This window comes from Chamaea fasciata, unplaced genomic scaffold (genome assembly GCF_029207755.1).
Source record: "Chamaea fasciata isolate MVZ Bird 193981 ecotype frontalis unplaced genomic scaffold, bChaFas1.0.hap1 SCAF_13, whole genome shotgun sequence".
Lineage (NCBI taxonomy): Eukaryota > Metazoa > Chordata > Aves > Passeriformes > Sylviidae > Chamaea > Chamaea fasciata.
In genome coordinates, this window is record NW_027094098.1 from 4,575,606 (window position 1) to 4,603,547 (window position 27,942).

A 27,942-nucleotide genomic window follows, 5' to 3' on the forward strand; every position below is an offset into this window, starting at 1 on the left:
TTGTCTTGGGAAGAACTCAGAGGGAAATAAAATGTGAATATGTTGCTGTGTCTGTGATAATTCGCTCACCCATTAGCTTTTCTATCATAAAGCAGCAAGAGATCTCTGCAGGCAGAACTGTTTGGACAGCTAAATAGAAATTTTCAAGAAGTTCGCCAAACAAACGACGAATTATTTCAGGTTTTCAGCTTTAAGATACAGCTGAGTAAAACTGAAGCTGCTGCAACTGAAATTTGAAAAGGTCCTTAATTCATTAATAAATCACACTCAAGTTTCACCCAAGTTTGCTCCCCTCTGCTTTAATTTTTCGGAAGTCTCAGCATTCCTCAGCACTGCTCAGGAGATGTTGCTTTCTCTGTGATAACTCACTCACCCATCAGCTTTCCTATCATAAAAGAAAGCAGCAAGAAATCTCTTTGCAGGCATTCGTTCGGGGAGCTGCTTGCACAGTTAAAAAATAACATTTTCAAGGAATCTGCCAAATAAATGACGAACTATATCAGATCTGCAGCTTTAAGATACAGCTGACTAAACCCGAATCCCTCTAATTGTTCTTTAAAAAGCACAAATACTGATTTTTAGTAGAGCAATAAAGCAGCACGGGGCTCTGCTTTCCAATGACTCCCTTCCTGCTGCTGGGGGATTTGGAGAAACCCCAGCGCGGGGAGGTACACAAAGAAGTTGATTGCTCAGCTCCTCTACAGTAAAAACATTTGTCTTTTGCACAGTGTTTTTCTGCTGATGAAATAAAACCCCTGTAAAATTCATCAATTAATTAGAAATCATAAGAGTCCTGCCAAGTTTGAACTTGTACAAACCCAGCTTCGTTTCACCTTCCAAAAACACCCAGCAAGAGCCCACGCTGGACACCTCCTCCTTCTTGCTCTGATGTTTCCATCCATTCCTTTGAGCTGCTTGCTGAACTGTGGCATAAATCACTTTGTCACAGTCAGAAATACTGATTCAGACAGAAAAATTCAGAAACCAGGAACTCAGGAACTCTGCTGAGGGTGGGTAAATCCCAGGGAATAATGATGTTGCTCCACAGCATCCTGCTCCCTCCCTGAGCCCCCTGAGGGTCAGAGCAGCCCTGGCAGCTCTGCTTTCTGATGCTCTGCAGAGTTCAGAAGTGTTCTGGGCTCTGCCACAGTGACTTGCTGCTCCTGCAGAGCTGGAAGGAGATCACTGACGGCATCTTTGATTCGTGTTTTTTTCTGTTTCATGATTTTCTGACAGCAGCAACCTTTGAAAGGGTGCCAGGCTCCTTCGAGTGAGGAAAGACTGACAAAATCGGATCACTGCTGTCACTGCTGTCCGTATTTGTATTTTGTGTTATTTATGTGCACACACACAGAAGGAACTTTAGGTCTCCCAGCTCCCAAACACACACCAAGGGCTGCTGCAAGCACAAAAGCTGCCAGATAATCTGGTTTTTCCTGTAAAAAACAGCAACATTTCTACCGCACGGATTAAAGGAGTCGAGGAAAAACTTGCCGAGAACATAAGTGACACACACAGAGGGTTGACAAAAAGGGAATTAAGACCCCAACATCTGAAACCCCAGGCGCATCCTGGCTGCACAACATCTTTAATTTTCTAAATGTTATCATTTTCGCTCTGAGCTCTCTCAGGGTGAACAAAATATTATTGACACGACTGAAAATCAGCAAAAACTCCTGCAGCAACGGAGCGTGAGCTGAATCTCAAACTGCGCTGCCAGTGGTAACAGCATCTCCTGGATTATTTGCAGATCGAGAAGTAAAAAGTAAATCCTGTCCAAAAGCAACAGCAGTGATGGAACCGCTGTTCCCTCTGGAACAAGGAGCAATCCAGGATTGCTCAGTCCCCCTTCTCCCAATTCTTCAAACCGTTTTTCTCTTGTGCAATGGTCAGGGCTTGTGCTGCTGCGGACACTCAACAGCACAGCCCTGGAACAGGAATTGAACAGTGCAAGAAAAAACCAAAGATTTTCCCTCAGTGAAAAGTCTCCCATATCTTACTGCCAATTGTGTTCCTTAAATCTGGGCAAACACACTTGGTGCTAATAATGTGGGGGGAGTTTTCATGGAAATTCGGCCTATCCAAAAAAATGCTGTATTTAACAGTCACTGTATTCTTGTGCCAGGAAAATCAGAACTGTCACTCACAAGGGTTTACACACAGGAAAAACCAACTCCAATGGAGCTGGGACTTGGTCAAATTCAGCAAAAACAGCCCTGGAAAGGAGAAAAATCAAACAAAAGGAAAATCACACGTGAAATTTATTAATGAACGACACGGGAAGAAAATCTAATTGAGGAGAGGAGATCAAAATTGCCCAAACAAGACACAAAAAGAAGCTGAGAGCAGCCGGCCTGAACTATTCCAGCTCTTCCTCCAGGACTCATGGAAATCAGGGAAAAACATCAGTCAGACCCGTGTCTGCACTTGGGAATTGGCTCCTGCTCCAAAGCTCTGGTCAAGGGAATTCTCAGGATAACTAAGTTTAAAATTACAACCTGCCATACTGAAATAAACACCGGAGAACAAATCATTATAAAATAGCCATTAAAATGCCCCTCCCCCCCCCAATCAATGTATTGTTTATTTGTGGAATGCCTGCAATTGTTTTTTTAAGGGAGTGATAAAAATTCCTCGCTCACCGGGAGTCCATTCATGAGGGCAATAAATTTCCAGAAAATCCCATTTTTTATACAGCTCAAGAGAAATATTTTGGGATGCAAACTTAAAAAAAAAAAAAATAGTGCTTTTAAATGAATAGCTTTATTCTTTAAAACGAACAAAGACTTGCCTGCAATGTAAACAATGAGAATAAAATTTAAAAAAAGGAAGACCACAAGCCTTGTAACCTAAACACAATACCCATTGTCTGGAGTTCCCCAGTTCCACGAAGAACATCTGATTTTCATTCCGGATTAGAACATCCTGCTAAAATTACGACTATACTGGGAGAAAACTTCATTGAAAATTTGCAGAGGAACAACTTCAGCTGCGATGTGATGGCTGCTCCATAAGTGAGAATTCCCATTTTAACTCCGATTAAAATCCAATCCTGAATCCCTGTTGCAGTAAGTTTGGATGATCTCAGAACAGTAGAAAAAAAAACACCACATGGAACTCAGATCCACTGGCAGCTTTTGTCACTGCCCAGCCAGGGAGAGCTTGGCTCGTGGCCTGGGATGTTTGTAATTCCAAGAACTCCCAGAATTTTTCACTGAAGAGATATTCAATTGCCAGGGATAAAAATTCGACCGTAAACGTGCTGGATTTTGAGAACAAGGATGACAAACTTCTCTCAGATTTTCACTTCCTTGGCTCTTCTGCTCAATAAAAAGCCATGGAGAGACCTGAGTTGGACAAAAAATGGGAATAGAAGGAGCTTCTCCTCCTTTTCGTTTGTGTGAGGGGGTGAAAACAAATCTGGGAATTGCTGGTGATGACAACACGCTCTGGGGATTGTAATGAAAACACACAAAACCCAAAAGCTGCAATACCAGAAATTCAGCCCAGCTCCTCCTGGTGCTCCACTCTTTCCATGGAATTGGGGGGAAAGCACAGCAAAACCTTCCAGTGGAAAGTCCAGAAAGAAAAAAATCCTGACAGAAAAACCAGGGGCAGAAAGAGATGGACTCACTCTTGTCTGAATCAGGGCACGCATCTAATTCTGACAAAGGAACAGAATATTTTTTTAAAAAAAAGGTATCTGAAGCCATCAGTATCCCGTGGACAGCCTTAAATTTCCAAGAAATTAAGTCTCAGGCATGAAGAAGATAAGAGGAAAAAACAGGATTAAAAAAAAAGCTTTTTAAAAAAATATATAAATATTAGGGTTTGAAGTGTAACTTTTGATGCTTAATTGTCAAATGTGGAGGTAACAGGCCTTGGCAAGAGCCAAGATTAGAATAATTCCCCAGGCACAGAGGGCTGAGGGAGGCTGCTGACGAGGGGCAATGGGCTGAAGGAATATTTCCCAAAAAACGCCTGCAAAATTACACCTGATGCTCAAAAGGCAGGAAAAACAGGTACTGACAATTTCTTATTGCTCAACGGGGATGCAAATATTGGAAGGTGCGTGTTTGTACAAGAAAATCAACCAGAATATGAAATTGACTTTGTAGGGAGAGCAGAATAAACGCTGGGCAAGGCAGTGAGCTCTCACTAAAGGAACAAACAGAAGAAAACACAGCACCTGATCCTAACCTAAAGGCCACTCTTTGTACAGAACAAATTTAAATATTTAAATGCAAACAACAACAACAACAAAAGTATAAAAATTAGGTCTAAATTGGCTAACAGCACCACAGGATTACTCCTAACCTAAAGTCCACTCTTTGTACAGAACAAATTTAAATATTTAAATGCAAATTAAAAAACATTCAGTATAAAAATTAAGTATAAATCGGTGAACAGCACCACAGTATTACTGATGCAATTCCTTTGTCCAGTAGCTGTTTAAAATGGAAGTGTCTGCAAGCATAAATTGAATAAATGCTGCATTACTCAACCAGAGGATTGTGAAAGAACAGAAAGACTGAAGAAAAATTATGGTGGGTTTTTCTGTTTTTTTTTTTAACATGACAAGGCTCAGGAAAAGTGCAAGAAAGGGCCAGTAATGAACAGCATTTTTGTAACTTTCTGATAAAAAATAAAGTCTCTTATTGAAAAGAAGATTGTTTAGAAGCACTCCTGTATCAGCTTACAGCTCCCATTAGAACAAAAGAATACAAAAATAACAGCAAGTGTTACAACAAGTGTCGATTCTGAGAGTTTACCACGAAATAACTTGAAGTCAGTCTGCAAATCAGGAAAGATGAAAAGATGAACATTTTTATTTAAAATCCAACACCCAGAGCACGCAAAGGCAACGCAAAATCAAAGCCAAAGCAGGCAGGTGTGAACCAAACAGAGAAATTATGGAGCAGAGAGGACGTGAGAGCAGGAGTTGGGAGCAGGGAATCCAAAGGAAACAAGAGATGGGATTGAAGGGAGTGAGTGAGAAAGGAGAATTTCCTCACTAAATTCCCAGCAATGACACATCTTGGAGAACTAAAGCAAAACTGAGAAAATGTTAAAAATAACAGGAATGGAGGAATGTTTAAACCGACCCCTATTGGATGGGGCTGGAGCACTTTTTAGTAAACTGGAAAAGCACAATAGGAGGATGGGAGGTTTTGAATGCTTAACACAAAACATTTGTGGCCCATGAATGGAATAGTTCCAGCTCCCAGCAACAATGACAAAATTGTCACAGCAAAAGGGAAACCAGGAAAGTACTTCAGAGCAAAAATAATGCCAGTGGTTTGCACAGCAATAACATCTGTGACCATGTCAATATAAGCACAGTAAAGAATGAGAGCTGCCTCCATTCAGCTTTAAAAATACCTTTGGGTGGGATACAGAGAGAAAAATGAGCTGAGGGCCTGCAGGGCTGGAGAAATCCCAGCTGTTGGGTTTTGTGGACTAACAGGATTTTCTTAATTGCCACTAATTTATAATCTGGGCAAGAGATTATTTCCATTCTTCCCTCCAACTCTCTGCCATCCAGAACAAACAGATCTTTGCATCTGAAGGTTTTGATTCTGTGATGGCCCTCACAGCACAGAATGAGAAGTTTTAAATGAAAACAGCCCAGTGCCACTTGGACAACGGGCTCTGCAAGCCGACACTTCAGAGCAGGGCACCCTTTCCCCACACGTGGCTCTGCAGACTCTGATTTACCCCCCAAATGGTGAGAAACACACCCCAGCACCAGGATGGGCTGGTTTGGTTTCCAGGCTGTGCTCCTGCAGGACGAGGAATGAGCCCCTGTGCTTCCCCACCTGTTTCCCGGCAATGGGAGCGCTCTGCTGAGCCGCACACGGATCACACTGTGTGTGTGTGAGGCTCCTGTCAAACCCCCCATGTGCTTCTTCACTTGGCTCCTCACTGTGTAAAGCCCAAGGGGCTCCCAGAGTTCACCCAGCTCCGGCAAATCCTCTGGAATGTGTCCAGCTTGTCAACCCCCCCGCCCCCAAAACTGCAACGTGCACCTGGATTCCTCTGTACTGTCTGCTCCACAGCCCCCAGAGAGAGACTTCAAAAGGTGCAAAAGACAACAGGTATGAGAAATTACAGGTTTTACTCTGCAGGGAAGTGATTTATTGATGCTGAGAGCTTAATTTAGTAATCAGACACTATCTGAAGAGGAAAAAAAAAACCCACTCGGCCATGGAATAGTTAGATGAGGAAGCTATTCCAGCTTTTGATGTAGTTTTGCTCCAAATTCAAAGTTAAAAAGACTGGGAGATAAGTTATCCAATTTACTGAAATCCAATCTCGTACTGGATTTCACCCAGGGCTCTATCTCAAAGGCAAAAGGGACTTAGTCATATTTTTACATAACTAAATTCCTGAGTCACATTACAGAGGGGAGAGTCAAAGGGAGCTCAAGAACGATTTCTGCCATCACATATTTTCTCTTTAGAGCACTGCTTGTAAGGAATTAATGTTGTAAGACTTACTTCAAAACTTAACAAACCTTTCATCATCGATTATGGCTCATTGCTCATTCAGCCTCCCATTAATTCCCACAGCACTAATTCTGCACCGTGCTATCAAGAGCAAACGATGACTGCTGAGCTAATTTTAAGAGAGCAATAAATAATTCGCAATTAATCATCTGTTCAAGCAATAATCCTTTGGAAACATCTCTGCAGTACTGTTCCTTCACAGAAAGGAATGGAATGCAGCTGTCTAGAAAGCGTTTCTGGATGTCACAGCACTCCCTGAGCTGGGTGAGAGAAGCAATGTCAAAAGGCTGCCAGTTTTATCCAGCTGAGATTAATGAAATGATCCAATGGATGGGAGATGCGCTGAACTCCTGATTCACAGACAAAAGAGACCTTGCAGCAGCCCAGCACACCACAGAGCTGCTTCCCATCTGCATTTCCCCTCGAAATACACTACCTGTGACTAAGTTTAGCAGGAAAAAAAAAAGCCAATTTCAGTCCTTTGTTTCTAAAGCCACGGTTCACCCCTTCCTCTTGCCTTGCTCACACCCACATGACCATTGCTGTCACTCACGCTGCTCCCAGGATGTTTTATCCCAGAGATCCAGCCCATCCCCAGCAGCTCAGGCCATTTCCTCCCCCACGAGCTGAGGAATTACCCGTCATTTCAGAAATATGATCTCGATCACATCAACTCTGCTGCACCTCGCTGCACTCATTAAGCCTCGTTTCTCCGTGCAAAAGCTGGGTTTGCTCCTTTCTGTACATTATCCAGCAATCCGGAGAGCTAAAGAATGCTCCCATAAAATTCATCAGTGGCTCGGTGTCAGTTCAGAGCTGTCAAACCTGCTGATTCATTTCGGCAGCATTTACTGTGCTTCATTAATTCTAGAGCTCAATGTTTTCAACAAAATAATGAAGTTATATATAACTCAAAGCAGCAGCACCAATAAATCCTTCAGGCCTTTGGCAACTCCTTTAATCCAAAGTAATCATGTTTCCTTGTATAACAAGTCTTGTGATGTCTGTAATAGCATCTCACTATAGTAACAACAGCCTTCATGTTATAGCTCTCCGCATGCCTCGAGTATTAATCAGATCCCAGATTTAAATATGAAATTAGAGAACTCTTGATACTCTTCCTGAAGCAGACATGATAATCAGAGCCTCCCCTTCCTCCCAAATTAAAAAAAAAAGGCCAATAAAGATCAGGCCTGTGGAGTTGTTGCTGCTGGAATCAAAGATTGCAGCTTGCTGGTTATTGCTGGGCTCTGTTACCTCATCCCTTCCCATTAAAACAACAATTCTAAACAGCCAGGCTGTTCTATAGGCAGTTTTCTCGGCCACAAGTTCTTTTTCTTAGCTCTTAAACAGAAGAATAAAACAAAAATCTCACCAGAGGGAAGGACTGCAGACTTGATACTGGAACTGGGAGTATCATTCGCCTTCGAATGCAAAGGGCACAATGATCAAAACATTTATTCTTCAATTTAGAAATTTCTCAGTGAAAGCAGCATTCCTCTATTTCCTAAGTGAGCTTAAATCCTAGCAATTTTCCACACACTCTGACTTTTTCCTAGCATTGTCCTGAAAAGTCCTCCAGCATCCTCCAGCAGCTGTTACTTGAAGGGATGCTACCACTCACCAACCTTGCCTGAATTTAATCTCACTTAGCAGAAAACTTTGTGACCTTCATGCCTCAACTTAACTTAACTGATATTTAACAGCAACACTTCCTTTCCCCAAATCTCCCATAACCATCTCTAATTTCCACCATGTATAAAGAAAAGTCACAGTCAGCTCCTTGAACTTTATCAACATGTTTGGCTATAATCAAGATTTTATTTTGTTGAGCAAGCCAAACATCATCTGCAGCCATAAATCCACAAATTAAATAATATGAAATTATCTATTAAATGCATTCAACAAGTCGATCCGAATACTAAAACATAGATTAAATCCAGAAAGCAGAAGTCCCAAATCCAAAGAAGTTTCTTTTAGAGACTGGAAATAACATCTTATTTTGCATTTGCATCTTCTTTGCCTGTTACCCTTTTCAGATCTAGTGAGAATTAAAATCCAGCCTCATTTCATGATTGCCTGTCCCTGACAAGAAGCCCAAGGTATCAGAATTTATTAGATGTGAGACTCTTGCCCGTGGAGGAAGAGATTAAATGAGTTTTAGTGCTCGAGTTACTCTTGCAGAAAGGTGAGCACAGCAACCCCAGGTACAGCACCAGCAATGTTTTCACAAGGCACCATGTGTGGCAAAGGCAGATCCAGAGATTAGCACACATAAATCACTCACCCAGGGAGAAAAAAACAAACCCTCCTCGACTGCCAGCTAAGACAACTAGCACAAAATGCATGTTTTTACAAGGGCCATTCAAAGAAATGGCATTAGTGGGGAGAATGAGTCATGGGCCAGCAAGATTCACACACTGCAGCTACTCAGAGGGAGAAGACAAAGGGAATTAGGACTCAGATGATTTATTTTTTTTTTTACATAACCAAGAAGCATTAGCAAAACCAGCTGCTGCACTGCAATATTTCTAAATAGCTTTGTTATGCCTTCATATTCTCTTCCAGTAGGAGTTTTCTCTTTCTGACTTGCACTGGGTTTGCTGTTGTTGGCACGCTGTCTCAGCAGACACTAGACAAATAAACTTTTCAACAACATAAAGACTTTTAAAACTGTATCTCTTAACCCCCTATCCCCTTGAGAGGCTGGAAAGTGGTTGCTTAATTCTTTACAGGTTTACTTGTGCCTCCCTTCTTCCATTTCTGTGACTTTCTTGAGTTCCCCAAAAACAAATAAGCCCCTAAGCAGTTATCTCCACCTAAATCACAGTTTGTATCTATTTCCTAAGCACGGAGTTTTTTGTATTTGTTGATCGACCCATTGGATTTCACACTTGACTTGCCGGGGATTAAATTCATTGCCCGGTGGGCTTGAAATTGTCACTTTACAATTACCGGAATTTATCTTGTGTGTAACAGGTTCTTCAGCAGAACCCTTATTTTCAGATGACAAAGTCCTGATGTACTTGCACACGCAGAGTTTTTCTCCAAATTTATTTCCATGATCTCCCAGCTTTAAGGCCATTCCAACTAGAGCAGTTTTAGTCTGTTCACTTTAGTGTTTTAACTGGAATAGAGTCAATTCACCTCTTGTCTTACAGAGTGCTGTGCCCTTACATGGCCATTTTGCAATATTTTACACTTCAGTAATCAGACACCTGCACATGCACCTTCCTGCACAGAGATGGCGGCACAGCTGCGACACGCGGACTTCAACTCAGCTCAGGGAGCTGATCCTAACCACATTTCAGCCATGAATTTCCTTCCTACCAGGGCTTGCAGCTCAGCCTGACTTTTAAAAAGTTCTGCTGTTACACTTCCAGGTGCAGCATTTTCTACTTTCCACCTATTTCTCCAGTAAAACTGCAGTATTTATCCATTAACTGCATTTGTTTATCCAGTAAAACTGCATTATTCTAAGGTTGCTGTGTAACAATTAAATGACTAAAAATCATCATCACACCTGTAGGATAACAAAAAGTTTTCCTGTATACGAAAACAACAACAAACTCAGTAACTCACGAGCACCTTTTGCTTTGTGAAAGATCACATGTAGGAAAAGCTTTGGTGTCCCGGACTCAACGCTACAAAATGCAGTAACTCATCACTAATTTGAAGCACATTATTTAATACCCAGAGTGGGGTTTTTAAAGGCTGAGAGACCAAGGGAACAGAAACTCACCCTGAAACTTTTTTTTTGTTGTTTTTAAAGTGAGACACTTTTCTCTTGGCTAATTTTTTATTACATGTAGAACAACGTAATAAAGACTTTTTGGATGTCTCTTCATGAGGACAGGCATAACTTGAATTTACAATGTACAGGATTTAACTTTCCAACTAATTTGACCTTAAATCAACTACAAGAAATCATTGCTAAGCAAAAATTATCACTGAAGAGATAAGAGAGAACCAATCCTTGTCTTCTCAGGCACAAAGTGGCTCATTTTGGAATCAAAGCTGGCTTTTAACAACAAGAATTGGTCATTAATTTTTATCACTCCTAAGATATCGGGTGGTTTCTCCAGGACTCCAGCCAATTCCATAAAAACAACTGTGCTGCATGGCAGATTTCAGCCGGAAGCCAAGTTTTAATGTGTTCCAAAAAAGTGTTGGAAAAAAGGAAACTTCAGGAGAACCTCAAGTAGAGTGAGGGAAACACCAGCACTTTGCAGAGATGTTCATTAAAGTGCAAACACCAGGAAATATTCAAACAGAAAGAGAGCTCAGGCCAATAAGAGCTCGGTTAGTAAGTATTTTAAAAGCTCTCAAATCTGCCTGTTTTATAAATCAATGTCAACCAAAATAACTGAGTTTTATAAATTAGTGTCAACCAAACTCCGCAGCAACATGGATCCAAATCTTCAAATGCTCACGCTGGTAAATTCACTCCGTCCTTCACAGAGGAAGAAACCCTGTGACACGGTGAAAATTTCAGCTGAGAAGTTGTTCCTGAACAGTTTTCCATATGAGATTTCCACACAGGAGCACGTCTTAAAATTGATGTTCTGTTCTTAAAATCTGTGGTGCTTCATTTCCTCTGTGAATTAGCAACTACTGGCCTTAAAGAGGGGCTGGGGGTTCACCCCCAGGATTTTCCAGCAGCTCTTCACATTTCAGTCAGCTCCATTTATTACCATTTCCTAGCTCCACCTATATTCACAGGAAAATCGATTCCAAAGCCGCAAAGAAGCCACTGCTGCTGGTGCAGAAAGCTTCTGTGGCGTGAATCAGATGGTGGCAATGACAAAGCACCAAGGCCTTTGGGGATGTGATAATTACCTGCATGGGCTCACCCTGACAGAAATGCCCTCAGCGAAGTCCGGGAGATGTTTCCAGAGGAAATCTCCATTTTCAGGAGGAGGCAATGAAAATTTTCTGGCGGGCAACGTTTCACAGGCTCCAAGATGAGCAGAGCACATTGATCGCTAATGAAGTAACTTAATTAACACTTGAGGGGGTGCTGAGGCAGCCCTGCCCCAAGGCATTCACAGCACCTCTGCGTGAGGCTACAACAGTTGGTGTTTATTGAAATCTGGCACTGATTTGGCCAGCAGCAAACTTTTCTCTCTTTTTTTCTTTTTATTTTGAATGATCTACAAGGGTTCATATACTCCTGGACCGAGATGCACATTGCAGAATTTATGGTCTTAATTAGAATTTTAAAAGTTCATCAGTTTGTCTGCGCTGTGTGATTTCTTATTCTACACATGAGAATAACAGAATGCATCCTGAACAGTCTATTCATTCTTCTTTGGGACAAAGTATACTGGAATGGAAGAGATTTAATCCCTGAATTATATAATTTCTCCTTTACTGGAGATTTTTCCTTCAAAGGAAGAGTCAACAGAGTTTGAAACTCCTTCCAGAAGAGAATTGCTTCCCCAAAACAAAGATTTTACAGCTTCAGTCTAGCAGCTCCCCTCAAAATTGTGGGGTGCTGTGTTCGTCATGAGCTCAAATTACTCTAAAATCTTCAATAAAGTACAATTTAACTTCATTTACTACCACGGCACAAATCAAAACATGACTTCATCAGCTCAAATACTCCTTGTTTAGGTGCTGATCTAACGAGGGCAATTAAATGAGTCATAAAGAACAGCAGAACAGCACCTTGGCAATTGGCCTGGAGGTGGAGTTCCTGTTGAAAGAGGAAAGTTTGGAGAGAGAATCACCTCCAGTGATCAATACTGCTCACAAAGAGCAAAACCAGGCAGGAACTCCGGGCTGCAGCAGCTTCATGAAGAACACAGAGGGCACATTAATGCTGCTGCAGGTTTTGTCCAGGGTTTTCTTGCAAAGCCTCTTCTCCTGACATAAAAAGTGGTGAGATAATAAATTTATTCCTATCAGAACTTTCCATTTTATACTTACAGGAGACTGACTGGGAAATTTTACTTAGAGATTTAAACTCCATCAGCGTTTTGGCACTAAGGCAGCAATTCAGTGAAATACATGAAAAAAATAAAAGAAACCAACCAAACCTGTTGCTAACCCAAATGCCATTATTCAATTTCTTCCAGTGGGGTTTTTTTTTCCCCATATATTTGACATTTCAAACAAAAATGATAACTGGATACCAACCAATTGCCCTTCCCTCCACAAAAAGAAATGTCTGCACAAGCCCCTCCCTGCCCTGGAGGGACAAACTCACATTTATTCAGATTTTTCATGGAACAGGAGTATTTGTGCACATCACTCGCTGACGTAAGCCCCAGGAAGATCATTTGAATATAATTAATGACAATAATTGAAATTATCAGGGAAGGTATCGGGGGAAAGGCCAGGAGCTCACGTTTTGGTAGTAAACAGAGGCATCACTTTACAGGGATTTCTAAACCCTTCCAAAAGCAGCAGCAAAAAAAATGATTACCACTATTCAAAGAGATAGGAAACATTGCTTGATGAATGAAGAAAAATGATGACACTGATTGACATCATGAGAAAACTCCAAAAGAAAAAAAAACCAACCCACCTCCTGAAAGAAAACAAATTAATCTCTTGATCTCTTAAGAAAGAAATTCCAGGGCAGGCCTGAATCTGTCCAAATGAATTTCTCCAGAAATGCACCAGATTAAAAACATGAAGGAAAACCAAAAAAAGCTCACAGTCACACAAAAGTCTCAAATATTAATTTTGGGCTCCCCATCGGTAATGATTTCTTTAGGAAGTTTTCATAACACCAAATAAAATGAAATTCTGAATAATACTTGGCTAACAGAGAGAAATTGTCAAGTTACAGAAATTACTGTTACAATATTGTTGTAGCTGGGTTTTTCTGTTTTGTTTGAGGTTTTGTTTGGGGGTTTTTTTGGGGTTTTTTTGGCTATTCATATGTTATTGTTCCAGCATCAAATACACTGCATAATATAATGCAGAATCACAAACAAGCAGGATATTTTTAATAGCAAAGCACACTGGAAATTCTGAATTTTCTTCCAAATTAGGACAAGCACAAAGTTCCTTTTTAATACCAGCTGCCTGTTCTACAGCTAAGCCTTTTTCCTCAAGAAATGACTGAAAAATGGTCAGGCACAAAGCTCAGATAAATGCAGGAATGATAAAATGGGATTGTCTCTGTTTTTTCCGAGTATTTTACCAGCATGAATTCTTTTTCTTTTTTTTTTTTTTTTTTTTTCATTAATAAGGATTGTTTGGGATACAGTAAACCAGCGCAGAAAAGGCATTTTGGAAATACCAAACAGGCCTCATTCGCTGACTACAAGAAACTACAGACACCACGCTTTTTGTGAGAGACAGAAATGTGAAATCCAACATTGCTGGAGTAAAATAACACAGACATCATGACCTGCTGGCACCAACACCTGACCTTTAAATTCACGTTCAAAAAGAGCAACTCCGCTCCAGATTTGACTCTTTTTTCCAAAGCTCTTTATGACCCTCTTAGATTGCAACTTCTACCCCATCTTGTTTCCTAATCAGAAAACCAAGTGACAATTTTATTTCTGCTGTGTGTATTTTATAATCTCCTTTCATCCTGATGAAAGCAGGAAGTGCAGTCAAGCATCCAAGTAATTCAGGAATTACTTGAAATCCAAAGGAAGAAAAGTGTATTTACACTTGTGCCTTATTACAGTGAGAAATGAGAATTACAGACAATTACAGAGAGAAATGAGTTGAGCATATCAGCAAAGCCGTGACTTAGCATGAGAAAACTTTAGACTGAATTAGGAATTTTAGAGGAAAAGCAACTTTACACCCCAACAGCCTTTGCAGGGTTCATCTGGAGCATGTGGAGAGCAAACCAGTTGGGTTCAGGGATGCATTGATATAAAACAGTCCTGGGCAGCCCAGCCAAGCTCTGACCTGGAAACTCAGTGAAATTATTCCCTTTTCTGCCTCCAATTCCACACCTCCAGCCCCTGATTAACAACCTAAGGATGCTCAGGCTGTCTCTATTTTAAGCCCAGCCATTAAACTCGAGTGCAGGGCGAGCAAGGGTCAAGTTTAAAAGTTGAGGTTTGCAGAAAGGAACCGAAGTGATGTGGAAAGCAGAAATTCAGAGCTTCCATCAGCTCCTGATCCAGATGAACTGGATCCAGTGGAAACAGAGCCTGAGTGCTGACATGGGAGTTTCCCACAACTTCTATTGGCCCTCCCAGCCAGCAGTGTCATCACAGGCTGCACAGAAACATCCAACTGGGGAAAAAGAAAAAAGCCCCAAATGTTCCTAAATTAAAGCCAGATGTAGCAGGAGCAGATGCCTGAAGTGTACTGTGGGTTCAAGATGGGATAGGAAAGCTTGCTGGTGTTATTATTTATTAATTGTCATGCTAAGGAAGTCACATTTCTGATTTCCTGATGCAGCTCATGTTGAAGAAATAGGTGTTCTATTGACTAAAAACCCTGCAATTTGTATCAACTTTAAACCACACTAAATCTGTATTGAAATATTTTGGTTGACAGCACAGCCCTCGAATTGGAATTGAACAGCGCAAGTAAAAAAAAAAAAAGGTTTTCACTCAGTGAAAAGTCTCCCATATCTTACTGCAAATTGTGCTTCTTAAATCAGGGCTAATAATGTGAGAGGAGTTTTCATGGAAATTCAGGCTCTCCAAAACTGTTGTGTTTAACAGTCACTCCTACAGAACATGCACAGCTTCTCCAGACTCTCTTTTAGGCAAACTCAAAACTTAGTAAAATATTTCTCATTAAAGCACTCTTACACACACACACATCATGAAAGCAGCTAAGCATTTAGGTGAATTAAAAATAAAAAATATTAATAAAAAATTGAAACATAAGAGCAGTAGGACAATTTTTCTGACCACAACAAAACGCTCTTGGCAAAATGTTCAGTGAAATGCTCTGGGTGAATTCACATTTTACCAGCGAACCTTTTAAAAGAAGCACAAGATTGAGTAGTTCCCCTATCAGATGCAGGTTTATTAGTGAAATTCCAGGGATTTATACATGGAATTACAACCCAATTATGATGTTACTGGGTAAATACAAGGTTGGATGACATCTAACTTTACAAGTCTATTTTCTTTATAGTTCTGGACTAGCACTGGGTAGATTTTACTAGACAGGAGGAAAGGAAAATCTGCAGTTACCAGAAGCCATTTTTATGGTCTCCAAACGCACCAATAATCCACAAAATCTCTCTGAAGAGTCTGAGTGGTGAAAAACAGATGACTTCTGGCCAGAAAAATGAAATATTCCCATGCCAAACCAGGCCATGCACACCTGATGAAACCTCTCACTGCCTTTGCTGCAGCCTTTGGAGTGTAACGAGAATATCTCAAATTAAAGGAGCAAATCTAATAATAAATATCAGCAAATCTAATGGCTCTATTTTAGGGAATCCATTGTGCCAGGAGCAGCTCCAAAGCAGCCGAAGAAACCCAAAAAATATCATTTTGCAGACCTCACCCTCCCCAGCTGCAGAGTGAGAAAAAGGAGTTTGAAATAAAAATGAGCTTGAGATAAGTGAGAGTAATTCTGCAGAAAAGATATTAAAGGCACTCTCTTGTGCACCTAAACAAAATCAGAATTGTCCCAGACGACGAACTGAGAGAGTTGTGGAGGAGCACAAAACAACCTCTTTGTTTTTCAGAGCCAACAGTGGCAGAACCTAACAAAGAACTGATTTTTAATCCAAAGCAAGAGTGCTCCAGAATCTACCAATAATCTGCCTGTCAGCCCTTGCCATTCATGAGCATAGATTCACCAAGACTCTTCAACTGGTCGACTGCTAAAAAAGATGAATTTTCCCCCAAAATGCAGCAATCCTACAGGGGAGAATCAAGCAAGCTTCCTGGCTTTATGGCAGTGTGCCTGATTTGAAAGCATCAGCTCTGCAAATCCTTTGTGTGTCAGATTTTACACCTCTGAGCGGTGATTTCCCTGCAGAAACCTCACTGAAGCACCCCAGGATCTTTGAAAAGTCACCAATTCCGGGTTTTCAGCAAAACTTTGATCTTCAGGAAGCTGCAGTAAACTCACACCGGACTCTAGATTTTGTACAGAATATCTAAAACTTCATTAACACACCTATTCTGAAGCTGCAAAAGGGATTTATGGATCAATACCTGCAAAGTAATACATTACTCATTTGAATTGTTTTTACATTTCACATTAGCAGCCTAGCCACTGAAAGTCAGGCCTGGCAATCAGCTTTTAATTATTCTTGCTGTTAGTGAGTGGCACGTGTTAAAGGGTGCTGGTTTTCCCTTCTTGGATCTCTCTCATATATATATATATATATATATTTATATTTTTATATATAATCATTATATTACTATATATAATATATATTTATACAATGATATTATATTATTGTATATCATATTTATTTATATTTCATATACTTATATATGTTTTTATATATATATAAATATATATATACTTTTAAATTTTTTTCTAGGTATGACCATTCTGATTTCAGAATGCATCAGCTATTTTACAGTTCATGTGTCCAGCATCTGCTACACTTATTTTTCAAAGGTTAAAAATGTGAAACAGAGAGCCAAGTCATCATTATCCACCCAAAACTGTATTCAGAAATGCTGTGGAGCCCTTTCCAGGAAGGAATACAAATCACTGTTAAATGCAATATTAGGAAATACCTGTTCCACCTTTTATGGAACAGTCTCAAACTCAATAATATTGAGTTAGCACCAGTGCTGCTGCCCAGGAGATCAAACACACCCCAGTTTCTGCCCAAATTCCATTTTTTGGTCACTGGGCAAGTAAACAGCATTGTTTCTCTCGTATCATGATCCATCAAGCAGCAGAATTATATTTTAATTGACCTAAAATTGCAATTGATTTCTTTACACCACATAACCTACCTGTTTCCTCTGAAAGTAACATTTAAAGACTCAGACACAGAAAATTACAATTAATTTAAGAGGATGTCTAAATCTTTGTGTCAATCATTCTGGAAATCAAACACCGCTGCTTAATTCTATCATTTGACCCCATGATTAATTAACAACCCAATTTTATTTACTTACCTCAGCAGCCTGGGTCTCCTGGTGTAATAAAGTCAGACCTGTCAAGTCTTCCAAGAAGGAATGTGAAGAATTAAAAACTTTGGCTAGGAAATTAAACCCTTCTCGTTCATACTGCTCAAGGACCTGCCAAATCAACAAACAGAAAAATATTTCAAATATAATACCCATAATCTGATTCATTTTCATATCTGGCTCACAAAATAAAAGCAGAATCTTTCTGTACACTCAGAAAATGACAGAGAACAGAACAATCATTTTCCCCAACTCAATTTCACCAGTGAGGAAAGGTGGAAGCAAGAGGGGAGAGAAGTGGGGTTTAGAATTTCCTGCTTTAAACACTTTTTAAAGCTTATAACAAGACAGATGACAAGGGCAAGAAGGAAAACTTGGCTGCAAAGCCATGAAAGGAGCATTTTTGAGTGCCACAAAACACAGTAGAAGCCTGTTCCAGTGGATCAGCTCAGGGAAAGAACCATGCTGGGACAGCTTGGAAAAATTCCCCGAGTAGGTGGCCAAGCCCAACATCCTCCCAGTCCCCAGAGAGTCATGGTTCTGAGCCTCTTGTATCTTGCTCTCTTTTTCTGCTTTAATTTGCCCAGTTTATCTTTTACTTGGACAATCTTACAGGCTCCTATGAGAACTGTGAGGTTTTAGTTTATGTTCCTCTGGAGCCCTGAACATGAAGAACTTTATTTCTTTATTTTTGTAACTTCAGCTTTAGGGAAGGATTTGTCAGGCTCATTTCAACCCAGTGAGATGCAGATGGAGGGAAGAGAAGATAAATATCAAACATGAACACAATTCCACACCTTTTGTGACAGCAGGCAGTGAGAAAATGGAAGGAATTGCCTGAGCAATCCCAGTATCCACTGCTCTCTTTATTTTTTTTTCCATGCTCTGATCATTTCATACCCTGCTCTCACAGACGAAGCAGCTGAGCTTGATGCATTCCAAACAACTTTTCCTGCAGAGCTTTTCCTACAGAAACAACTTCTCCTACAGAACTTTAAGGAGCAGAGCAGGATTCATGCAGGGACCCCAAAGCCACACAAATTTAATTAGAAAGGAGCAGAATGTGCGACAGGAGAAGGATCACCCGGACCCAGAAGAGGCAGGATTTTCACAAGAAGAGAAATACTCCTATCAGAATTCGTCAAATCACAAATTACTCTCAATATTATCTTACTCCTTCCTAGTTGAACAATTCCTAATGGTCTCAAAGACCCATTTCATTGATAGAACTGTGGGAACTTGCCCAGCCCAACAACATTCTTCAGCAAAACACATCCTGTGAGCCTTCACACAGAGTCCTACAGGAACTCAAGCTCATTAAAAATCCCATTTCTATTTAGCTGACTGGATTCGAAGTTTGCTGATAAAAATAGACCGGGATCCTCACTCAGCTCTTCATGCAAAACTATCTAACGCATAATTAGGTTTCAAAAAACCCAAAGAGAAACAACTGAAACACAGCTATGGAAAGGAAGACAGATATAGGTGAGAATCAAACACCCGGCACCTTCTTGACCACATTTGTTCTTCTAAAATAAACAAACCCAGCACTTCTGTAGATTCTCGTTCTGAATCTACAGAAATTGTTCTTCGTACTTTAAAGATTTATTCTGCCATAGGGGTTTGGTGTGTGTGCACAATGGCTGATAAACGTAATCATGAATTCAAAAAGAAAAAGGGATTAAAAGAAAATTACTGGGAGCATTTCTTTGTATTTCTCTCGGGTTTTTTATTCCCGAGATAAATGAGCTATTTGGAGTGTTCACAATGCAATCCAGAGAACTGAACAACTTCAGCATTTCGTTTGAGATGCAACCTCTCAATATTATCCACTAAATATGATGGGATTGCACTGTGGATTTACACATTTAATGAGAATTCTGGGTTTCAAAATTCTCATAAAATCACCCAAGAGGAGCAGTCCCTTGCACCTGGCTCTTTGGGGAGCACTGCACAGACACCCATTTCTAACCCTGGAGTTGCTCACAGCCCTGCCTGTGGGAATTCCTGACCCTGGCAGGGTTTTCCAAGATTTTTTGGGGAAACCACAACCCAGATTTTTGGTGCTGCAGCACAGATCAGGGCTCATGGCCCACTGAAACCATCCCCAGCCTGCACACAGCAAACCTCAGCCTTATTTTAAATTGTCTGGGAGCAGTGCATGGCCCTGAAAAGCAAAATTGGGTCGCAGTTTATTGTTTAAAGGGCAGTTACCCATGTATGATTTTATTCGATGTAGTTTATCATCCTGTTTTTGCAGCCTGCTTTAGTGGAAGAGCTGAAAAAACGAAGCAGCAGTACACTTCTTATGACTTACTGCTTAAAAGTATCGATTAAGTCACTACTCAAACATCTTCACTACAGCTCTTTATCAAAATATGCCTTCATTTGTATTTCTCACTTGAAAAAAGTCCATGAGGAGAAGGCACTGTGGCATTATTTTAGTCCCTATACATTTAAATTATTACAGCACCTCAGAGAAACGCAGGGACAACAAGAGAGAGATATTTTGGTCTCTTCCCAGGGGTCAAACTCAGTAAAAGATGTAAACCACCTTGGGCTATGCAAATATTGTGAGCAGAGCAGGGAATTGAGTGTAACCTTTCTGTACACGGCTCGTCCATCAAGCAGCCCTTCAACCTGGCTGCGTCTGTTATTCAGCAACCTCTGCGTCGATCCTCACTCCCAAAAACTGGGATTTGAGCCTGGAGTGATGCTGGAACCCCGGGCACTGAGGATTTCAGCCTTTCTGTGCTGACAGGCACTGACCCCCAGGCAAACGCTGCATTGACCTGAGGCCGTGGAAAAGGTTCCAAAATTGAGTGACAGCGCTGGGATTGTGGGTGTGGGGTTTGAATACAAGTGTGTGATAGCACAGGGGGAAAAACTTAGAGTTTAAGGGTTTAGAATATAATAATATATATATAAGGCAAGATGGAGGACTTAGGGCAGAGGCCAGTCCTTCCTTTTCACCTTCTTCTTCATGGGTCGGGGTGGGATTTTATAATTGGGTAGAAAAATCCACATTGTGGGCTCCGGGTGGTTGGTTATTGAGTTAAAAGTAAAAATAATTTAGGTGTCATCTCTTAATTGGGCAGTTTATCCTTAAAAGGCCTTGTAGAGAGAGAGATGAGGCTCCATTTTTACTTTGTTAGCTGGAAGTGCTGCAGAACTCACAGTTTGTGAGACTGTGACATAGATAAGAATTAATAAACATCCGAGTCCAAACAAGAAACACCGTCTGGGGCATTTAATCCCCCCCCGGCAAAAAGAAGATAAAACACAACCGGGTGAGAATTCCCAGGTGCTGCTCCCTCAGTCTGTGCAGGAACCCAGAGGGTGCTGAGCATGAGGAGCCCTGGGCAGAGCTTGCCCAGCCCCGGCCAGGAATTCCTGAGCCCACCCAGAGCCCCCCTGACACCCCCCAGGTCCTGCAGTGCCTTGGACGGAGCACCTGGAACAGCTCCCCCGAAATCCAAGAGCCCATCGTGTCGTCATCAGCGTGGACAACGCCAGGAAGTCTCTCATCAGTGCCTTGCGAAGTATTAATATTAATAAAACATTAATACTTATTAAATACTATTTATATAGATATTTAATTTTACTTATTAAATATATAGACCTTATTAAATAGTAATAAGGTTGCAGATCCAGGAGTTGCAGGTACATTATTTTTAGATTTTTTTGGTACTGGCACACATTACCGTGACCAAATTTATTGCTGTGGAAAGACTTAAACATTTATTTTCCCCCCGTGTGGCAGAGACCTTCCATGGTGCCACAGTGCCAAATTCAGGCTTGGCATTAATAATTAAATATCAAATTATTAATTAAACTATTAATTAAAATTAATTAATAAGTCTGACCATACACACAGGATCTTAAAAACCTAAAGCACAATAAAGAACTTTTTTTTTTTCTTGTAGCAGCAACCACAGAAGCCCGAAAAGCTGCATTAAAAAGTGTCCTTACTGATGGCAGGAACTTGCTTTGTTACAGTGACAGCCTGCCGAATGGAAGGGGTTGTTAAACAGGCTCAAATTCAGAATTCCAGCCGCGCCAGCCAACAAATGTCAGATCAGAGAGCCAAAAAATCACCGGCAGCACCACACTGGCTGCCTGAGCAGGTACCATTAAAGAAGATACCCACTCTAATGAAATCCTTTTAATACAGGCAGTGACTGGGAGAACTTTTTGTGAATTCTGTGAATATTCTGTCACCCTCAGGGATTTTATTTCCCAGTTGAGATGATTCAAACTTTCCAGTGCCACAAAAGGCAGGAACTCCCTGAAGCTGCCCACATCTAACCTTTCCTACCCAAATTCAGCAGCAGATTTCTCTGATAAATGGAACAGGGCACAGATCAGACCTCAGAGCTCAGAAAGGAAAAAGAAATGAGGCAAAATAATCTCAGATTCTTATGCCAGGAGACCACACAAGGAATAATCACACAGGAAAAAAACCAGTCTGGACAACAAATAGACACAAAATAATTCTAAAAAATGCTTCCAGATTTAATAAGGGACCAATCTGTTGTTGCATGGAAAGGAAATTTTCTCCTATTTAATCATGTCCAGCAGAGCCCAAAGGCCCAAGGCTGGCATGAATTTGCTTTTGCACTCCTGAACAACTGCCCACCATCCTTGGTCCCACTGTGATCCTCCCCAGGAGCAGCTTTATAGGATGCTACGATTTTTATGATTCTTGATCTCAAACCAGTTCATGTCTGACCACAGGTGGACAAAATCCCACCTGAACTTTTCCAGGGAATAAACCCAGTCCTTCAGTGAGGTGTCGATATGCAACAATTCATTGGCCAGGCAAAAAAAAAAACAACCCTCTAAAAGCACAACAAAAAGAACCAGAAATACATAATCCTTGCACCCAGCCTGGCAAGCTGGAGCAGGAAGGATTTATTAAGGAACTCTCTATCTTTTCTTCACCTGCAGGTCACTTTTCAGAGCTCAGGAGAGCTGGAAAAGCCCAGTTGGTTCTGGATTTCACGGCTGCTACAAACACTGCCAGGAGAATCCACATTTTCACACCACCCTCTCCTGACATGCAAATCTCTCAGGTTGATGCCACAACCTTGATTTCAGTCTCCATTTCACACAGCCAGAGCTTCAGGATTGTTTTTTTTTAAAAGTTTTTACATAATGGCATTTGAATAGAACAAATCAAGCTGTGGATGCAACATCATCGCAACAGGACCAAACCCATGGATTGCCAAAGCCTTCAGGGTAAATGATACCCAGTAACCCATTTCATGAGCAATCTTTTTATTGTGGCCTGTACACTGAAGTTAAAAAAAAAAACCCCAAATCTCATGGCAGAAGGGAAAAAAATACAGGCTTGGAGTAAAAGGACTTGCTTTGAAACGAGAAACAGATGTGCAGCCTTGGTGTTATATTCTTTTTAACAGCATTCTGCACAAAGTCCTCTCAGTTGCTGGGTACAAAGACATTCAGAAGGAGAATCTGGCTCCAGGACTGCTTTAGAGCAGAAAAAGTTAATATCTGCTTGAGCAAAAACACAAAAAACAAGCTCCTAACCCAAAGAAACTGGCTACTGATGCAAAAATTGGCTCATTTGATTTCTGTCACATCAATTTCAAACTTTTTTTTACCACTATTTACATTTGGTTTGGCTTTTTTTCCCCCCTTTTCAAAGCAGTTTGCATCTGAGGAGTTTGAACCAGTGCTGTTTACTTTCCAGGAAAAATAAAATAAGGAATGAATGCTACCAGCTGAATTATTTACACTAAATAAGATTTCTGGGGAACTTTCCCCCAAAACAGCTTGTCTCCCTCAAAGGGGGCAGATACTTCACGAAATATTTCAGAATCAATCTGAAAAAAAAAATTAAAAAAATCTCAATGTTCAAGGTTCTGTTTAGAAATTAGACAGGCCTGGATGTATTTTTACACTCCCTGCTCATCACAGGCCATGCAGCAAGGATAGAAAATTACTGTTCACCTGCCGAAAAGGCACACTTGAAAAATAAGACAGCCGTGAAAAAGTCTTGCCAGCTCCACTCTTCAAAATTCAATATATCTGCTGTTAAAGGAGCAATTTAATCTAAGTTTTATGCTGTGAAGAATCCTCCTGAATGAGAAGGGAGTAAGCTGAGCCATTGAGTTAATATTCAAAATTTTACCACCCAACTCATAATTCTGGTTTCCTTAAAAAAAATCCTCATTCCCAACCTCTTGCCTTTTCACAAAGTTCTCAATTTTTAGTGCCATCTGATCCTCAACAATTGTCAAGTCTAATAAGGTGATGCTGTAACACAGCTATGAAAAAGAAGGCAATAAAATCACATTTTTGTGAGGATCATGGAACGATTTTTCAGGGCCTCAGTTTATGGGTTTGGAACAGGAAAGTTGGCCAATATTACATGAAAAAAGATAATAGTCTAAAAATCACTGAAAATGAAATTACCTAAAACTTGTGCATTAAGTTGGAAGAACAAAGTTCTACAGAAAGCTCCAGGTGTGCACTGAGCAAGGCCATGCTGGAAGTACTGGAAATCTAAAAACCACCAGGCAAAAATGGCATCATTTTAGGCTCGTGTCCAAGGCGTGAACTCACCCTCTGCACAAACACAATTCTCTCCTTCCCTTCCCATAATCAGTATTAAAAATGAAAACAAATCGGTGTAAAACCCAAACTAATCCAAGTACAACGTGCTGAAAAATCATTTAAGGAAGGGACTGTTGTTTTAATTTAGGGTAGAAAAGGAGTGATACAAATGAGCTTTGCCTGTTGCTATTTCCTACCCTGAATTTGAATTTCAATGGGCAGAAAATGGAGAATTAACTCACTGAAGAGTCAGCTCTGAAAGGTTTCAACAGGATTTTTTTTTAGCTTGGGATTGTTCAGTCTCTTTTGAATAATGAGAAGAAGGAAAGCAGAGTTCTTAGAAATTTAAGAAATGCCAGTTTAAGCATGGCTTTGTCAACATTTAGTTCTTGGGAGATGCATGAATTATTTCCCGGAATAATCTTGATGTGCTTCCTCAAGTAACCATTTTTTCTGCTAAGAATTATCTGACAGATAAAACTGCAAGATTTTGATTTGAGCTGCTCTTTCCTTTCTCAAGCATTTCTCACAGCTTATTTTAAATGTAACAGCATCACCAGATTCCAGTCAGCCCAAGGAAGCTTCATGGCACAGCTCACAAGCTGAAAGCATTCCCTGCCTGAAAACAGGACTACAGAGACGTGAAAGAAAGGGATCAAGAGGAAATTGATCAAAAATCTGTTTTAGAGACTGAGAAAGAGGCACCAAAGGGGTTTTCTGGTAGCCAGCACCATCAGATTGTGCGTCCTGACCTCCCTGAACGCGCGGGCACATCCTGCAGTCCCCTCCCTGCTCACCCCATGTTTTCCACAGGATGGATATTTACACCTTGGATATTTACAACTTCATCTATCCCCACTCTGTTTCCTGTCCAGAATTTCAGCTGCTGAGCTCATCAGCAGCTCTGCCATGCTTGGCTCCAGCTCCTTCTGGCATCAGTCACCCTCTGTCATCCAGGGAGGCAGAAAACCCTGATCCTCCCCAGCCCCATCCCATGGGAAGGACAGTTTGGGGCTGCATCTTGTGTTACACGTGCACGGGCACCTCACCCCCCAAATTTCTGAAGGAACAATCCAGGAGCAGCATCCCTTGTCTGCAGAGAATCCCTAAAGCTGGGAGAAAACCAAGGGCACTTCCCAAAGTCTAAAGGAATGATTCTTCTCCCAGCAAAGCAACTGCCTGGTGCTGAATGATGCTTTGGCTGCCTGCACAAAATTTTGGATTTTATAAAGGCGGGAGTGGCCTCAGCTCTGCAGGGCTGGCTGGAGGCAGCCAGCAATGACTGGGGAGTGCCCAGGAAAAAGTCATTTATTCCAGCAGCCCTCCCCTGCCAGCAGCACTTCAGGAGGAGGCAGAGCTGTCACACGCTGATCACCCAAAAGTGGCTCAGCCTCAGGCAGAAACTGCAGCTGCTCAGCGGCTCTCAAACACAGCTCCAGCTTAAAAATCCACATTTTGTGGCTATTTCAGAGCAGAGGGGCTCATTATCTGGATGTGCCACAATGCCTGTGCAAAACAGCACTGGAGGAGCAGCAGCGTTTTCTCCAAAACTGTATTTCATCGATTTCTGCTGTTTTACCATCTCTGGAAATTAAATTCCCTCCACTCTGCCAATTTCAAACAAAACAATTCTGGAAGGAGATATATCAGCACTGCAAAAATGTGGGAAAATTGAACAGAAGTCAAACTTAGCTTAAAACTGTTCAAAGATATTTGCAAACGAAGACCAGCTTTCCAATAAAGCCAGGCTGATGATCAGTTAGGTTTAAGAAAATGGGCATCAGGGTAGACAGACCTGTCAAAGACTGCAACGAAAATGTAGAAAAACAGCTGAAAAATGAGTATTTAAAATAAAAATTATCATTAATATGAGAAACAACTTAAATAATTAAAAATCTTGTGTCTCCATGAATATGCACTGAATCCTTGGAATAAATGAACAGCAAATTTGAAAATAGAAAGCACTGGGCTAAAAAAAGGCAAAAAATCTTATGGAAAGAAAAAAGAACGGCTACAAATTGCTCATATCCAGCGAAAACCTGATCTTTTGAGTTCCAGAGGGAATTCTACAGTATGAGGAATGAACAACATCATCATCATCCGAACACCACACACTGAATATTCCTGAATTTTAATGCAGTTCAGTGTTCTCCAAGTTTCTTTTTGCAGTTCTGGTAGACAGATATTTCAAGCCCAAGTATTTTAGTTCAGTTTTAAGTGACAGAAAAGGAATTGTGTAAAAGCTTCAGAGAGATGACAAGACAGCACAGAGCTGCTGTTAACAGAAATAATTAAAATTTATATCCTGGGCACAGGTAGATATTGAACATGTTGATACCAGAAAACTGCAGTGATGCTGTCTTTTTCCTCATTGATAGTCCTTTGCTTTGTCCTAATTGTAGTTACAATTTAATAGAATTAGAAGAATAAGAAATATTGGGGGGAAAAAAGCCCCAAGAAAAAACCCTTTAGGACCCACAAAATTTAATTTAAATGCAACAGAAATCCAACCTGTCAGAAACACGATTCCATTGTCTTAAACAATGGCAGGTTTCTTCTTTCCCTTAAACCCTCCTATTCTGAAATTTAAATGTAACAATGGGAAAATTCATTCTTATTCATTTCTAAGAGAAGTCCAGCATTTAACTCAGAATGCTGAAAAGATGCCCGGGTGCATTAACGATGAGTTCTTCAAGTCTCAATGAAATCTATCCAATATTAATACAGAGGCTGCACTGTACAGAGGCTTGTCAAATGTTCACATAGGGGAATTCAGGAAATAAGGGAAGTTAGAAAGGGACTCAGTTTCACTGACTTCAAGTTACAGAAACAACTCTTTTAAAACATTCTCCTAAATTTCTGAAATGTTCATTCCTGAAACATTTCTCCCCACTTCCTTCACCATTTCTGCAAGCTCTGCAAGAGATTTATTCCCTCCCCCCCCCCCCGACTTTTACATCCACACAATACTTGAATTGAGAAATGTATGATCTAAAAAGATTTAAAGGAGTTTCAGTGACTGATCATCCACTGCTACTGGGAGAAAGCAAACAGGAATGTCCTGGTGCAGTCAGGGCAAACCTGAAGGGCCTGGAACCAAAACCAAAATTATCTCAACCGAAAACCATCAGTGAGTGAGTGAATCTTGCAGGTTGCTGTCGTAAGTGATCAGAACAATTATCAAATAAAAATGCAGGCCCAGCAGTCAGCAGAGGAGAACAATGAGAGCATTGTTGAGGCTCCACGATGATGGATTCCCAAACTGCAACGCTCATAAATAACTTACGCAACCCAAGCGCTCAGTAAATGTCACAGCAAAAGGGTTTAATGGGTTCCTGAGATGGTAAAAAGGGGAAAACATCTGCGAGGGCAGGGGAAGATCCTGCCTGAAAACAGAAATTGTAACACGATGCCAACAATACCATCCCTGCTCCCAGTGGCTGCCCCTTGCTGACACGCAATGAGACTGAGAAACAGCCAGCATTAACTCAAGTGCGTAAAAAGCCACTTCAGCAGCTCCAGTTCCCAGCACACCCAGGAGAAAGTTGGGAAAGAACCTGAAAATGAGCAGAGATCCTTGTGCTGAGTTTTATAAATTTCAGAGTGGGAGTAGTTACACATGAGAATGCCCGTAAGTACGGGAAGGAGAGAAACCAAGTCACATTTCCAGCACATGGGTGTTAAATCCTCACTCTGGAAGAAATGTGAGCTATGTGTAAAAACAGAGGGGGTTTACATCTTTATATTTTATATCAGTATCTTTTGTGACATTTTGTGATAGATCATTATCTTTTGTGACA

The 27,942-nt window shown here is 40.8% G+C and overlaps 1 protein-coding gene across 2 annotated transcripts in view; it reads right to left on the minus strand.

Moving 5' to 3' along the window:
* ATG7 (autophagy related 7) overlaps positions 1–27,942 on the minus strand; it is a 71,980-nt gene that overhangs the window by 25,074 nt on the left and 18,964 nt on the right. For both annotated transcript variants that reach the window (XM_066195064.1, XM_066195065.1), the window contains one exon: positions 17,549–17,671. In XM_066195064.1, the coding sequence (XP_066051161.1) occupies positions 17,549–17,671 (123 nt within the window). The remainder of the gene's footprint in view (positions 1–17,548; positions 17,672–27,942) is intronic.